Source organism: Candoia aspera, chromosome 9, assembly GCF_035149785.1.
Source record: "Candoia aspera isolate rCanAsp1 chromosome 9, rCanAsp1.hap2, whole genome shotgun sequence".
Taxonomy (NCBI): domain Eukaryota; kingdom Metazoa; phylum Chordata; class Lepidosauria; order Squamata; family Boidae; genus Candoia; species Candoia aspera.
In genome coordinates, this window is record NC_086161.1 from 17,279,807 (window position 1) to 17,297,324 (window position 17,518).

General features: G+C 39.9%; 1 protein-coding gene across 1 annotated transcript in view; it reads left to right on the forward strand.

Moving 5' to 3' along the window:
- Window positions 1-17,518, forward strand: part of EBF2 (EBF transcription factor 2) — a 233,625-nt gene that overhangs the window by 16,417 nt on the left and 199,690 nt on the right. The window contains exon 6 of the mRNA XM_063311109.1: window positions 7,616-7,684. Within this exon, the coding sequence (XP_063167179.1) occupies window positions 7,616-7,684 (69 nt within the window). The remainder of the gene's footprint in view (window positions 1-7,615; window positions 7,685-17,518) is intronic.

Consider the following 17,518-nt stretch of genomic DNA (forward strand, 5'->3'; position numbering starts at 1 on the left):
GTAGGGCTACCTGTCAGCTTCCAGGATATCTGAATGTGTTGCATTATCTGGATCTGTTTCAGTCTGGCTTTAGGCTTAGTTAAGGGACAAACACAGTTTTGCTTCCCTCTGTAGGATAGGGGGAATATGTTCTTGTTGGTTCTGTTGGACACTCAGTAGCTTTTGGGTTATCTGGTTTGGGATGGGACTTTGAGAACTAAAAGATGCTGTTTATTATGGCTGCTTCTGTGTTTTGGGGACATGATTTCATAAGATGTTACCAAGGGAATCCCTTAAATGCTGCATTCATTGGCTCTGCTGCCTTGAAGATTGTCCCCCATGCTATTTAACACATATGCAAATGCACTAAGAAAGATTATTAGGAGGGGCTGATGCCAATGAGGGTTTGATGCCACCAATATGTTGATACCACCCAATTCACTCCTTTCTGGCTAAATCCAGGTAAGCTACAAAATTTCAAAATCGGTGTCTGTTGTTAGAAATGGACTAGATGGGGACCAACAAATGGAAATTTAATCCAGTGGTGCCTTTTGTCAGTCAATAGGCTGGTCAGGGAATGGGGAATTCAAGCTGTAATGGATGGCATGATACTTTCTTTAAAGGCTAAGGTTTGCAGTTGGGTATTTTGGGGACTCTGCACTGAATCTGAAGGATTGGGTTTGATGATGGGCGAGAATGCATTAGCAGTTAAAGCTAGTGTATCCCTTCCTGGACATGACAAATGGGGTCACAGTAACATATATGACTTAACTATATCCTGTTTGCTAGAAGTTTTCTTACTGATTCGTTTTTGTATATGTAGCCAATTAGAATTTTAAAGTTGTAATGATCACTCTTATTTTATCTGTGTTTTATTGCCAGCCTCCTTGGGCACAATTGTTTCCAAAAAGGGGAACTACAAATTTAATAATGAACTAATAAAAAATTCTGGTTAGCTAGAAGCAGAGAGAACAGGTTTCCAGCCTTAACTATCTACAATCTAAAATTCAGTGGAAATGAGAGATAATTTTGGTGAAAATATTTCTTACCTCATTAGTGCTTCTACATTTTCAGTGCTCATAATCTACTCATCTGAGGTTTCAGTAAAATTAACTCTCAAGTGAAGTATGATTGAATCATCTGTTTTAAATCAATCCAATGACCTCCAAGGAAGGCTGGTGAAAATGCACAAAATAGGTGCAAGTGAAAAGGTTTGGTCTCCTTTGAAATGAACTCAATTTCTGCCGATTTCAGGGATATATTTATGTAGGTTTCTGTGCAGCAATACAGAAACAGTTTCTCTTCACTTTCTCCTGGGATATTGCTTTTCAGCTTCCCAAAGAACCCTTGAGATTTCTCCCATCCAAGTATTAATCAGGTCCAATCTTGCTTAGATTTCCAAATCAGTGAAGATTGTTTAGCTGCTGCCATGTAACTGGGCATGGTTCACACCCAATCAAATCCCATTGGAGAGTTAAAGCCATCTTTAAATCATTCTCACTGAGCTTAATTCAGTGTTTTGTTTTTTAAGAAGTAGCAAGCAAAAAAAAGTTTGTTAAGATTTTGCTAGATTTAACAAGCCTATTTTGTTTTAAATGCCCCTCCAAAACTCCAAAAAATGGGGGGCAGAAAAAACTGGGTGAAAAAGAGGCGTAACTGTTTTGCTGCTATGATATCTGGAAGCCACATGAAATAAAATGCACCCCTGGCTAGAAAAATTGGCTCCTTTATGCAGTGGCAAACATTATTACTTCGTGGGTTCAAGATTTAGTTCTACGAGAAAAGAAGCAATTAACTTGCATCTCCTTTAGATGCAAGGCTCATATTTTGCATTTGACTTGTTGACTTCTTGAGAACTTGGCCGAGTTTTAGAAACAGAGATGGTTTTCCTAAAAAACACTGCAGCATAAGTATAACTTTGTAGGATGATTAGAAAACAAGGACGGAAAAGGATTTGGAATGCAAAGCTTTTCTTAGAATAATACCAAATTGAGGCTGGCATTTTTTCTTCACAGATGTATGATTATGTGACACTGCACAAATACTATTCTCTCCATCCGTTTTATTCTTATATTCGCCCAAATAACTAACCTGTGTTTAAAGCCATGGGAGGGTGGGGGTGGTGTAAGAATTTAACTTTATAATTATAACATTACTTTTTGTTAGCTGGAAGGTGCCTTGCTTTATAAACCAGCTAAGGAAGCATGGTATTTTCCTGATATTCTTTTCATGAGATACAACAGCTTGGTAGAACCAATAAGACAACTTGGTTTGAAACATCAGTCAACTTACTTGGATAGTATTCCTAACTTTTAGAAGTGTTAATTTGTTCATTTTTAAAGTTACTGCATACCTTAGCTTTGGACTTGAGTCTAAAAAAACGTTCAAAGTGGAGCTAATCTCGACATTATTTTAAGCACCACAATCAGATCTTGCAATGGGCTGATTTCATCAGTGCATCAATTTTTAAAGCTGCTAGTTTAGTCTGCATTAGTAACAGTATATCAAAATTTAATGTACTTTACTACCCTTGCTGCTAAAAGTGGATGCCCATTGTCTTTGAGTGACAGACCATTCTTATCAACCTTCCTTGGAAAATAAACATAAATTTGACGTATGGAATGGTGTGACTGTTCTGCTTGGATGCAGACAAGTGTATCCAGAATCCCGACATCTTTCTCCGAGTGACAGATGCAAGCTTAGCAGGAATGTTGTCTAAATATTTATGCAGATGCAGTGATGTGTCACTGGTAGAAAAAGGAAAATCTCTGTTTCACAATAATTAGCATTCTTGTTTAGCATTTTCGGGGAGGAGCCAAGCTGTTTGTGTTATTGATGACTGCCTGTATGTCAATGCATGCTCTCTGAAGTCCCACTGATTTTAATGAAACTGCCATCCGAACAAAAATTGCTGGCATGAAGACATTAGGTGCATCGGGCAGCAATACTTTCTAAGATGAACAGAATATCTGTGCAAACACTTGGTTTGTCAGATGGGTGTAAATAAAAATAAGGCATCTCTCCTCCTGGAATAATCCTTTCCTCTTCTCTTGGCAACTATTTGCAAGACGAAAAGTGTGTTTTGTTCAGCTGTTGCCGGAAACCTCTCTGCCCTTGATGCTTGGGGGGGTGAAAAGGTATTATAATTTGAACAGAAGTAGTCTCGAGGCCTACAGCTGGCTAATAACAGAGTTGCATTGAGAGCAAGTGAGACCCACAGCTGTGACTTTCGCCACAAGGCCCAGACTAGACAGCAGCAGACAGGATCGGCTGAGCCAGTCAGCCAGCGAGCTTTAGGTCTTTATTGGCCAGATGGTGTGAATTTAGACACTTTTGTTATGCAATGCCAGGGAGGAGTTGAGGAGAAGAAAACAAAACAAAGGCCACCATGCTGGGGGCTTATTTCAGTTTGAAATTAGAGACAGATTTTTTTTTTTTTAGTGAAAGTTGAAGGCTGAATTTTAAAACCTTTTTGGAAGGGGGAGGGAAAGGATGTAAACCTTTCTTTGAGCAACAGAGATTTCTGGGACATCCAGGTTCTCCTTCATGTAGTCCTGGGCATGTATATAATAGCCCACCATCAAGCACACTCAATGTTACACCATTCAGAAAATCAGGAATTGATTATGTTTGTTTTAATAAAGCAAAAGGCTGATACAAGGTTCATAATCCAGATAGGGATCATGGCAGTGAAGGTGTCCACTGGTCTTCACCTTCATCTGGAATTTGGATCAGCTTCTCCATGCCTGCTAGTTGCAGCAGCTAAGCTTCCACTGATATCCCCTACTTCAGAAATGAAGAAAGAGAACCTGCTTTATATTGCTGGATTTATATATTCACAAACATATGGATTTGATTCAACCATGGTTTATTAACTGAGCCTGAGCCAGTTAGGGTCATGCAACACTTTCCCACAAATCCTGTTTTAAAAAGAACAGATCACACCTTAGAGGTAGCAATGGTTTGCTTAGCCATGTGCCATAACTGGCCAGCCAACAAAACACAGCACCACAAATTTAAGCTAAGCAAACTACATTATGCCGTAGCTCAGTGTGTGCAGCCAGTCTAAAGCTTAGAAAGATGTTTGAACTCAGCCTAATCCAATGCTAAGAGTAGCTGGTTAAGGGTCTCTAGAATTTCAGGATGGGCTTTTCTCAATCTTTCCTGCATTGTCAGGAATTGAAGTCTGGCATGCAAAGCATACTTTATGTCCTTATAGGAAGAGGAGACATCCTGCACCATGAGGCTCAGGCATGGGGCATTTTGCTCTCAATGCAATATAGTCGAGCTATGCCAGTGCAAGGCTTGAACTGGTCAAGGACTAGGAAAGAAAACTATTATGAACCTCATCTAGGCTGTGTCTTGATCCCTGAGAGAAGAAAAGTTCACTGAATAAACCCTAACCTTTTTGGATAACAGGGTGTGTGTACCCAGCCATTGTGATTTTGTTACCCATGGTTTAGTCTGCCCTATTCAAGTTGGCTTTCATAATCTAGAGCCATAAGACAGAGGAATAGGCTTAGGCTGACCATCACTCATTATGTCCAGGCAGAAGGCTGAACTGTCCCATAGGCCATCTGGTGAACATTGTTCCCATTATAATATTGAGTACTGTAAATTATAGTAATTATTTATACATGCACATATTTAATGATAGGAGGCATCCCTAACCATTTCAGACCGTTAGGCCCATTTGGAATATGGCAAACCTGTTTTGAAATGATTGCTTGTCGGCCCCTTGTGATAGACCAGACTAGGAAACCAGAGTTATGAATGCTAATACTACTTTTATTGTAAGGTTACAGTAACAGAATCTTGCAAGTCTGAATATGCTTCTCCCCCCTCCCCCCTCTTTATCTCTGTGATAACTAGGGAGGTTTGTGCTTTCTCAAATTACATTTCTGTCCTGGACTCAGATTTCTTTTATCTGACCATTGGCTTGGTTGTAGCTCTTCCTCCTGTTCCTCAAGGTTATTCCTACTTCTGGTTACATTGCTGGAAGGATTGCCCATTCATAAAATGGCTGATATGGGAGGTATAACCAATCACATGCCCCCAATTTCCCAGAATTTGGCAATTCCCAGAATTGCAATGCCCCTCTCAAGACACTATTGAATACCCTGGCTCCTATTTGTCCTGCTTCTGGTCAGGTCAATTAATCAATGAGTTGCAGTGCCTGTCCTTTAAATTTCTAAGAAGATCACACAAACTTTACTGAAGAAATTAGATCCTAGTAATACCCAGATTCTCACATAATGCTAATTTATGATATACTTTGTTTGGTACTGGCTTAGCATATCACATCAGTGCAGCCATTTTGATTTGAAAGCCACTGATTATGGCTCAACATGTGTGAATTCAGCCTTTTGTAGCTTAGCCAATATATCATGGTCTGAGAAACCATGGCTTGGCAGAATATGTGAATCTCTGTGTTTTATAAGTCATACTTTACGGTTGCATGTTATGTATGATTCCAACAAATTGTGACTCGATCAGCATATCAGGGTTAAACAACTATGGATTATCAAAAATGTGTGAATCTACTATTGTGTCCAGATTGGTAAATTACAGATTTGTTGGTTTGGTTTATCTCTTTTGTAGCTAGGACTGTGAGAGTTACTTCTTACATTGATAAAAAGGCTGACAATTATGAAAAAGGGAACCGATGCAGACTGTCCCCTCTTTACAAAAGGGGGAAGCTTTCAGCCTCCTACACTGGAAAATGAGGAGGAAAAGAAGAGTTTCTATATCCTGAATTGCCTATATATAGGTTTTTCATTTGAAAGGAGAGCACTCTCTGGAATTCTTGTGTTCTAACCTTAACCTTCCTTCTAATATATGCCATTAATCAGAACCCTTAGATTCTTGTCCTTGCAATGTATCCAGTTCTTTGGATTATTTCAGATTTAAACTGCAACAGGGGAAGTCTATTAGGACCATCTTATGTTCTCATTTGGGACTCTGAAAAATATGCAAAGTGACCCCTTGTGTGTAAAACACCCTTATCTTGGTTATTGAATTAAGCCACTTTTGAGTTTGCACAATGCATCGAGTTCATACAGCATGCAAAGCCACCCAAAGCCTAACCACAGTTAAATACTAATCAAGCTTAGCAAGTGTGAATGCAGCTACTCAATTTTGAATTGACCTGGGTGTTTTGTGCAAAGCCTCCCAGTCTATCTCTATTTTGGAAATGCTTATTTTATCTCATCTGCAGTGCTTGATTACCATGAAATAATTGGGCTTCAGTTGCAGTGGCATTACAATGAAGAAGGCTTACAAATTCTTTTTTTTTAATCAGTTCAATCATGTCTTATTCTCAGAGACTGCCTGGACAAGTCCCTGCAGTTTCCTTGGCAAGGTTTTTCAGAAGTGGTTTGCCATTGCCTCCTTCATAGGGCTGAGAGAGAGTGACTGGCTCAAGGTCACCCAGCTGGCTTTGTGCCTAAGACAGAACTAGAACTCACAGTTTCCTGGTTTCTAGCCTGATGCTTTAACCACTACACCAAACTAGCTGTAACATATCAGCTTGCAATTCAAGCTCACAATTTTGAGGAGTAATGTGTGGGAGGGCTCAGTCCACTATGGTTTTGCAGGGGGAGGGACATTTTAATTTCCAATAACAGAATGTTACCAGAGGGTTTTATGGAACATTAAAAAGGTTACCCGTTGCCGGTGGGTATCAGTGTTAATTGAGGGATGTCCAAAGAAGCTGATACTTTGCTTGGATAGACATATTCATACTTTGCCAAAGTCTATCTTCCATTTCCCCCAGTTTTCTTCCCTTCAGCAAAACCAAACCAAACCAAACCAAACCAAACCAAAATTTCTGTTGTTCTATCTCATTCTTAGATTGCATTAAGTTTTGTATCAACTTCCTTTTGGAAGAGCTTTTGGGGGTACTTAATTGTCGCAAAATGTCAGAAGGTCCTAGCATTTCCCTCCTTCCTTTCTTTCTGCCATACAGCTCTCTCCCCAGGGGCAGCTTTCCTTTTCTGATCTGAAATGTATTTAATTGCAATGCGGGAAGCCAAGGAAGCTGTATAGCTGGTGGGACAACTGTGCAGTGATTGTGTCATGGTTCCTGTTCCAATGTTCCTGAAACTTCGTAACCAGTTCCTATGCGATGCTGGTGTTGACAGGTGTTATTGCACAGGAGGGGGCTGCCACTGTTCCTTGGTGCCAGGCAGCGAGCTGGGTGACGTGAGCACAGAGGAATGCACGTTTGGGCTATCTCGACCGGTCAAGGACGTTACCCAGAGACTGGCAGTAACCATTAGGAGCACCTGCAAGGGGATGGAATTGCTGACTCTGGGGGGAAGGGCTTGGGATTGCTTGGGAATTGATTGAGAGAAATCCCGCTCTCTTAGTATTCTCAGCTGTGCCTGTGTTTCTGCCTACTATTCATTCTTAAATCAGATATCCATAGAAAACCTGTGTGAGTCTGATTACTATTTTGAATAGGCAGTCATTACAGACGGTGTGAAAATGGACACTGAACAGTGTCCTGTGACCTTCTCCCTTGCCCCATGCCTGCCCTTGGAGTCAGGTAAGTGAGAACAAAACCCTAAAAGCAATTATATTTACTTGTTATACCTACTGAACTGTTTTCTCTCTGTGCTTGTTCCATCATCAGTCGTTGCTGTGAAAAGAAAAGTTGTGGAAATCGTAATGAGACTCCCTCAGATCCTGTGATCATCGATAGGTAGGAGACATCCCTCCATTTTTTTTTTGAAAGAAAGCAACCAAAAAGTCCAGCCTGTTGTATCGCTTGCAGCTGGGCAAGTTAAACCATCTTGATGTTGTTTGTAAGACACTGTTAACGCCTGTGCAATGCCATATTTTTGAAAAGTGCTCTCAAAGATCTGGACTTCCTTCAGAGGAATGTCTGCATATTGTTGCTGCTGTTGCTGTTGTTGTTACCTAAGGTGCCCTAGTTACCTATTTAAGGTTGCTGAAGAGTTCCTTGTATAACAGTATCATGAATGTTCTCCATGAAGTGAAGGATGGTATCCAGCTGGATAAGTGAGGAATTCTCTATTGTTGAATAATGAAGCTGCAGTCATGTCCTTGTGGAAAAGTTGCTAGCCAAGTTTGAAACCCTCAGGTCTTAGAGCTATAATAGGTTTTTATGTAAACTGTTACATATTCACATTTGTTTGTCTCAAAACCAGAGCGACTTCTTTGTGTAGGGGAAAAAAAATCTTAAGAGGTACTAGGATTGAAACAGAAAACACTTTTCATGTTCTGCTCTAACTTGAGGCATGGGTAGGTAACAAACTTCTAAAGTTTATCAAGCCCCAAATCCACCATGGGTTTAAGAATGAAATGGTGTGATCCATCAATCCTGAGCCTGTTGCAGCACAGGCAGAATAAATGCATGCAAACTGTTGATGTTTGTCATTCTCTTCTCAAAAGTTTCCTAGAAAATGGTGTATACTTGGAGGAGGTGTGTAGAAACAAATCTAATAGAAGGGAATATCTGTAGCTCAGGCTTGAACTTTGGAGTCCTTGGTGCTCTCTGAGCTTGGTGGTTTGCTTGGAGATGTTTCATTGCCTGACTAGGCAACATCTTCAGTACTATTGCAATGAAATGTCTGCAAGCAAACCACCAGGCTCAGAGAGCACCAAGGACTCCACAGAAACAATTCTTCTCCAAATGATTGGGAGAAAGTTCCCTCTGAAATTTCATCCATGATCACAAGCAGTGTACAAAAGAAAGAAAAACATAATACCATAGTTTTGTACAAACCATGCATTTGTTTTTTCAGAGGGCAGGAAAGTTTGTCACCACCTGGAGAACTGATGGGCAATCTCAACCTCAGTCTAAGCTGCATGTCAACATTCTGTGGGGCTTGTAATACAGGTTGAAAGGATTCCTGCTCGAGGAAGCATGGAAGCAAAGCAGTTGAGGTGGGAGTGGAGTGCTGCAAAGTAGCCCTCAATTAGCAGGCTGCTCTTTGCTCCTCAGCTTCAAACACCACATCTAATAGAGAACATCTAAGTTCTCTATGACTATGCTTTTTGCCTCTTCCTGGGATCATGTATGAGCAGACAGACAGCAGCTCTTGTTCAAGACATCAGTTGCTTATATCTGTATTCTGTTGCACAAGATAAGCTTTAGCCAACCTCCCTTTTTCCTCCCCTTCGTTGATACAAAATGTCACACTCTTATTTCCTCTAGGAACATGGGTGAATATTTAATCCATAACGTTGTTCCATCAAGCAAGATGGAAATTGCCCCAGCTGAGGTTGTAGTAGTGCCTTGTCTCTGAAAACCATGGCTGTACGTTTAGTTAGATTTTCCCCTCCAAATAGTTAATACTTGGTTTTGAGGATGCTGTCATGCGTTGCAGATGTTTTAGCATTTATAGCTTTTGATCTAATTGAAGAGTGCCTCTAGGAGAAGATATGGTTTACCAATATTTTGTCAATATTAAATTTGGGCACAGAGTTAAAAAAAAATCCTTTCAAACAACTCCAATTCTTCTCTCTTTGTCACCCCCTTATAGAAACATATATGCACACCCGCAACCATGATTCAAGGTGGGGTGTCATTTAATGCTGCTATGAAAGTAGAAGAAGTGGGCTTAGATACTGTATGTCAAACAATCCTATCCATTTGTCATTTGTTAATTGACTAAATGCCCATATATGTGCACGATTTTGAAGAAAGATAGCATGCTTAGTTTTCAGGTGATTTATTGATGTCCTGCAATTGAAACGATTCGGAAGGGAGACATACTGCATAGAAGCGGAAAAGCAACGACCATCTCATGCCCTTCATTTTTATTAACTGATACTAAAAGCAAAGAGAATCAGGCTAGACTCTGATCGAACATCCTTACTATAATAATCTCTTGCTACAAAATACAGAGATAGGCACAAAATGTGCAGGTGATGTCACAGGTAGGCAGACTTGTCAAATTTGATTCCTCTCTGTTTTTCCATGTGTTCATTGGAAAGCTGGCTATCTATTTTCATACTTGTTTGAGATTCCTCCACCCCCCCAAGTCTGCACGTATCTTGATGCATGTTAAATCTAGCATAAACATTTCTGTATTTGCAATTTTGTGTACCGTTCACAGTTTTTCAACCAGTTACCCAATATATTCTATCTGTGGACTTGCTCATGAATGTGAGCATTTGTGTTGGCTTGTCTGAAATATCCCTTGTCATAATATTGCAGGTGGAATTTAGATTGCCTAAAATTGTGAAATTGCATGATATTAAACTAAAATTCCTCTTCAGCTCACAATTTGGGCCAGATGTGTTAGAATTGCATACAACTCCCGGATGATGAGCATTTAGAGGGTGCTTTAGATAAACCTAAGCCTATCCTATTCCTTTATAAATAATGGAAGATCATCACTATGATGGGGAAAAAAGCGATCAAAACTTGTGTGCTACTTACCAGCCCACCAACTTCTTAAGCATAATAAGTAAGCTTTATGCCAAACACTTATATAATAATTGTCCAATTGGGTCAGTTCAGAGCATATTTGGCAAATAAGCAGGCAGGCTTTAGAGCTGGACACTCTGTCTTTGACTACATCCTTGTACTTCAACATCAAACCAAAATATTTATCTGAGCCAGGTTCTGTATTATGCACTATATTCGTTGACTTCAGGGCGACATTTGATCTCATTTCCAGAACAAAGTTGTGGTTAAATTCATGCAGGCTACAAGAGAAAGATAGCAACTTCTGTTAATATGCAAACTCCACGAGAGAACTCCAGGATAAAAGTTTTTGGTAGCCCAGAAAGCCACTATATTAAAGACATTCCAAATTAAAGAAGAGTAAGGCGGGAATGTATTTTGCCTCCACCGCTGTTCCATTTGTACATAACCCCTCTTGTGGCCAAAATAAGTAATTTTGAGCATTCCCCCCCGCCCCCCCAAAAGCTAATAAGCATATTGTAATCTTTATTGTATACAGATGATGTAGCACTTCAATCACAAGCATTGGTTGGGTTAAAATGATTTCTGAGTGTCCTAGTCACTTATTGTTTTAAGAAAGCACTTGAGATTACATTAAAATGAAGTTCTTAATAAAGATCGTAGGAAAGTGACCTACTGCACATGCCTGGGGGCTAAAAGGCCAGGCAGTACAACATGGCCTGATTTTTCCTAGCACTTTCAAACACAAAGCAACCAAAATTATGTAATTCAAAATGCAGAACGATCAGCATAACATTGCAGCAAAATGGTCCTTGCACTTCACCGGAGGGGTACACCATATTCCAGAAGTAGTAAAGCTACGTCTGACTAAGGCATGTACGTAACTTTGTCTGGTGCTCATTCGGGACCATGTAGCTCCTTTATCCCTCTGGAAAGTGGCCCCATGTGTCCCTAACATGTTATTAAGGAGGGAAGAAGGTCTAACTGAAATGGAAATGGATGCATAGATCTTTATTATCGCCCACAGGCTATAGATATTGTTTTTCCCCAAAGGTCTGGGTTCTTTGTTCACTGCAGATGGTATTTATTTGTTTATTGAATTTATATAGCTGCCCATCTCACATAAGTGACTAGTTACATGTGGTAGTTAGGAATCAACATGGAAAGGATCATCCCTGCAAAAATGTGTAGCACAATGGGTTCTCAAGGAGGGCATTCTGATGATGGGCTATTATCAAGCACTTACTGCATTCAAGCCACACACTAGAGACTTGGAGGGCCAATTGGATCAATCTATCCTACCCCAGATCATGTTCTTGAGTAGTGAAGCCCCTTATTTTAGGCTGCAAGACACTTAAAGCAAATGACTCTCCCCAAATTCCAAGGAGCACTAACATTAGTACTTTCCAATGTCCTCCTAACAGCTGTTCTCAAGGGCAAATATCAGAAAATTCTTCATGAGCTAAGATCTTGCCCTTGAGAAGAAGGAGACATTGAATCCTGAGCCCATTCCTATTATATTTGCTCCTTTTATAAGGACATAAGGGCCCACTTTAAGACTTCCTATCTGGCAAGACACCCAGACAATTCTGATTTATTTTATGTACACTTCCTGTTATGAGACTAGCACAATTCGGTTTCCTTGCATGTGGCTAAATTCTGTTATACTATCCATAAAGCTAGATGTCCCTTGATTGCCTCAATGACTTAGTTATAATTTTATATTTGTATTTTATTTTATTTTATTTGAAATAGAAACTGTTTTATTATTTTAATTATTTTTTAATCTTGTAGAATTCTGGTCCGTGACCATAAAACGTCTACTACTAATTCTACTTATAGTTACATAGTTGTAGTTATAGTCTGCCAACAAAACATTGCAAAAGTGGTGTCCCCCCAAAGAGTCAGACATGACTCAGTGCTTGCACAGGGGACCTTTCACTTTCACCTTCAGTACTTCTAGTTATTTCCATGAATTTTGGAATACAGTACTGATTTGGAATACTTTACATTAGTGAATCAAGGCAAAGAGTCTTAAAAAATATTAAGTGTATTTCTTATGATCTTAAGAAGAGATTGACTGAATGAAAGCCGTTTTCATATCTACAAAATGTGCTAGAGAATGTTTTTAAAAGGCTGCTTATCAGCTTCATTATGTTGGAAGGGTAAAATAGATTAGGGGATTCTTGCACATACGATATTGGCTTGTTCTATTAATGTTCCAGGTTGGTTAGACTTCCATTAGATTGTTGCTCTGGTGCTACAAAGATCATTACAATTAAAGGATATTGATATATTTCCAAATTACACAATCTTAATGCAGAATTTATCACTATATAGAGAACTATGGATTTTTTTAGCATGTGGGATAGCATAAAAATGCTGGAAAAATGGATCACAGATCAAAGTTTGCTTTCTGTCTGTGAACTGGCCTTTGGCTAATGTAAGGATGATGAGTTGTTTAAGCACTACGTTGAAAGGTATTTCTTGTATATAATGTGTTTTTTGTTGCTTTTACTTTGCTTTTTTGTTTTTTCTTCCTTTTCTCTCCTTTAAATAAAATGGAAATAAACATATTTGAAGTAATGGGAGGTATGAATGTTGAAGAATAACTGAGTTTCATTTTGTATTCAATTTTCTCTCCCTGACCCAGGTAGGTTAATCTAGGGTTGTGCAACTCATAGGCTTCATGAGCTTCCCAGCTCAATTTTTCTGCCCTGCAGATCCTCTCAAGATCACTGAAAGTTGTCAGGGGATTATTGTGGCAAGTGCTATTTTCCACATTTTGGGAGAGAGTAAAGTAGTAAAATAAGCGTAATAAACCTTTAGTCTTTTAGATTGGGAAGTGCAGGCAACCCCTCCCCCCACCCCCAAATCAACCAGAGATGCTTTAAAACAGTGTCTCTCAATCTCAGAGCCTTTAAGATGTGTGGACTTCAGCTCCCAGAATGCTGGCTGGGGAATTCTGAGTGTTGAAGTCCACGCATCTTAAAGGCTCTGAGATTGAGAGACACTGTTTTAAGATGATCATCACAACCCTCATCCAATTCCAACCTTCAACTGAGTTAGAAATACCATCTGAAATTTGAATGAAATAGTAGAACTGAAGACTCTTTGGCAGGGGGAGCATGGATTTTCAGGGCAGATTAGATGATCCTCATGTTTTCAAATGTGTTATCTCACTTTTAGGTGTCCACTATAATTTGTGGGAAGTGATTTTTTTAGCCAGCACTGGAACTTGAATATAATAGAGTTTATGTCCATGTTCAGTCTCCTTTTGGAGAAGATAGCCCACCTCCCCTGCTTCTTCTAATTGCTTCCACCCTTCTCCAACTCTGGCATCTGATGAAGCCCACCTAGGAGGAACCATCCAGTACTGTGAATGAGTGAGCATTGTTTGAGAAAGACGGATGCCTCTTCTCTTTCTCCAGTTTTAGAAAAGTTAGCCAGGGACAGGGTCAGTGAGAATATCTGGTGGGAATGCTCAGATTCATCTTCTCAACATGTTTCCCCTTGAACGCCATCCAGAAATTCCTCTGCAGCACAAAATGTTTCTGCAGCATCTGTCATTCCAGTAATGCAGTTGGAGCCCTTCAGTCCATCTCTTAATTTTTATTAGCAAGAATTTCTTCTCAAAAGCCAAGGCCACCGCAATTATAAATCCAGTGAGCATTTTATATTTTTTGCATTGGATGCAATGTGCAACATTTCCAGATGGTTTGTAACATAATTGTATGCCTTTTCAAAAATAAGTCAGTTCAGTGAGCTTTATTCCCACTGGAATATATAAAACTCTCATTAGCCATGTACCACTGAAATAAGTTATCCAAAGTAAGCGCTGGTGACCTTCTTATCCTTTGAAAAGGATTTATCTTTACCATTAAAAAATGGGGACCACTGTACTTTATTCTGTATATTTATAGGCCATTACCCATAACATGAGAGCCAGTTTGGTCTAGTGGTTAAGGCAACAGGCTAGAAACTGGGAGACTGGAAATTCTAGTCCTGCCTTAGGCACAAAGCCAGCTGGGTGACCCTGGGCCAGCCACTTTCTCTCAGCCCTAGGAAGGAGGCAATGGCAAACTACTTCTGAAAAACCTTGCCAAGAAAACTGCAGGGATTTGTCCGGGCAGTCTCCGAGAATCAGACATGTTTGAATGGATAAAAAAAAACCCCTCATAACATAGACATCCAACATTAGTTTAGCAAAAAATGCAATGTGAATGGGTGGGATTAGCTGTCCTGGTCTTCCTTCCTCTACATTGTGGAGGAGCACCTATGAAAAGATCTTAAAACAAGCATATGGAGAGGCAGGAAGGGGATTTGCTTCTGTTCTGGAGGTGACTAAGATTAAAAGAGAGGCAATTTGCAATAGCAAATGAAATCCATGACTGACCTTGGTTCTGATCATGGAGAAAGAGAAGCCTTTGCTCATGCATTGCAAATCTATCATTCATCTACCTGAGATCCTCTTACAATGAAGTTAGGGTTGGACCCTGGACAAAATCTAGGGCATGACATCTGGGAGGTGGGCAATGGTCATTTAGAATAGGAAGAGGGTTGAAAGGATATACCAGTGCCTACTAAAGTTGGTGCTGCTTACCTTTCCTTCCTTGAATAGTCAAAGTATATCATTGTAATAAAAGCTAAGGTTGTTATTTTTATTTGAAAAGCATATTGTATAAGGCCATTAAGCTGTTCCGTCAGAGGATGTTTCAATCCTGGAACTTTTTGCTAAAGCAAAATACTTTCCTTTTTTTAAAATAGTAATTTTGTTAAAAATTACAATTGCCTAAAGCAAAATATCTTGCAAATAAGACATACACAGTAGCTGTTTAAGGAATTAAACATATGAGAATTAAGTTCAGAATTCAAACTGAATCACATCTCTGAATCTCCCAGTAGATCTCAGCCTTTCTTCTGGTCTGCTCCATTCTGCAGTCTGTTCTGGAATATTATCTAATGTAGTGAGGAATCCCCAGCAGACAAACTATGGAAGAAAGTGTTTGCAGAAAAGAAAGCACTCACCATTATGATGCAAATAAAGACATGGGGGGAGGTGACACCTTGCATGCATTTGCCTAAAATAACAATTTTGAAGGCATAAGACACTGCCTTCTACCAAATCAGAGTGTTGATTTGATTAGTTCAATAATGTCCACTTTATTGTCTCCTGAAATAGTACATTTCAGGTGCATTAGGACTAAAACTTCTAGAATTTCTGTAGCCAGGTTGATAGGGGAATTCTGGTATCTGTGATCCAAACCTTTTGGAAAGCATTAGATTGGAGAAAACTGGATTGTTCTCACTAATAGCAGCTCTCCAGGGTTTCACACAGGACTTTCTCCCCATCCCACTGAAGCAGGTATTCTACCACTGAGCAGAGGGACTGGGTTCACACATTGCACTAAGCCTCCATGTGCTTTCCTTGATTTTAGGATAGCATGTTTTGTGGACCTAGATTTCCTTATTACAATGTATGGACTCAGTCAATTGTGATTTATCTGATAAATCCTGGTTGAGCAAACCATGGCTTGATGCAATAAGATGACTCAATCAGTGCCTTTCAGTAGCGTAAACACATTGAACTGACATGGCGGTGGCATGTTTGAGGCTGTTCTCTGCATCTTCTTTAGCTGTCTTTTTCTTCTCTGTGCCCAACAAGGACATTCCTACCTGCTGTAGTGTCAGACAATCAAAGTGTCTCCCTGTCTTTTCCACGCCTACCTTCAGGGGCCTGCCACCCCTGCTGCTCTCTCCTCCTGATCTTCCAGTGATCTTCTGACTTTTTCCATGGAGCAAAAGGCTTTTGTTTGTGGCTCGAGCCTGGCTCTGTGACAAGCGGCTGTTGTGCCATCTGGTGCCAATTAATTTTTTAGTAGCCAGAAATGTTTTTGCAAGGATTTGGTAAGTTGGTGTGCTTTGTCCTGCCATTTGATAAATGATGGTCTTAGTCTCTTTTAAAGGATGTTGGATCCCTTCATCCCTCCTTCCCTTCTACCTACCTTCCTATCTAAAGCGATAACCCTAGAAGTGGAAACTGCCCAGGGACAACAAAAAGCTTAAGTGTTCACTGTCTTCTGTGTGCAGCTACTGGTGGCTTGGTTCACTCCCCCATCTCATATTCCAGGAGGAAGCTCTGCTGTGGCAGACAGCACCTTTGATGAAGAGCTCATGGCTTGGAAATCAAGGGGGAAGGATTGGTCCAAGATGTTTCATTGAACAAACAAGCAAGCAAAAACAGTGACAATCCATAATGCTTGAACTGCACACAAGGCCTTCTAATTAGAAGGTGCCTATAAAACTCTCTGTTTTGTAGTAGTGATAGTGTGGTATAGTATCTAGAGATTCCTGGATACTGAATGCCATACAAAGAAAGATGAAGTCTTGTAGCAACCGGTCTTCATCTTGGTCAATGGTACTGATGGAAATGAGATGGACAAGATGCCGTCCACCCCATATACTTCTGTATGCTCCATCCCAATGCTTCAACCCCCTCTTCTTGACCAAATGTCTTTTATTTCTTTCCTTTCCCTTTTAAGAGAGTTTGAGCATCAGGGACAATGCCACTGTTTAAAAAAAAGAAAAGAAAAGAAAAACATGTAACACTCAATTTGGAGCCCCCTTAGGCTGCAGGGCCCTGTGATCCAGACCCTATGACCCCAATGTCTGTTGATTGTGCATTTCTTTCACTAGGAAAAGAAAATGGGTTGAGCTGGCCGATGAGCTGATTTATTTACAGTATTTTCAATATGCTGATATTTATTTATTTATTTATTTATTTATTTATTCGATTTATATTGCTGTCCATCTCAAACTAGTGACTCTGGGCAGCTAACAACAGTAAAACAGTCATAATATAAAACAATAAAAACAATAACAAAAAATAACCCTAAATATAAATACAGCTGAGTGATCTAAAAGCCATGGTGTTAACATAACCATGAAATGGGGCTCTATCCATTAATGTGGAACAGTGCAAGACAACCCTTAAACCCTGTAATATGATATGGAAGGGATAGGTGAAGGTAAAGGTTTCCCTCGACGTAAAGTCCAGTCGTGTCCGTCTCTAGGGGGCAGTGCTTATCTCCGTTTCTAAGTCTTAGAGCCGGCGTTGTCATAGACACTTCCGGGTCA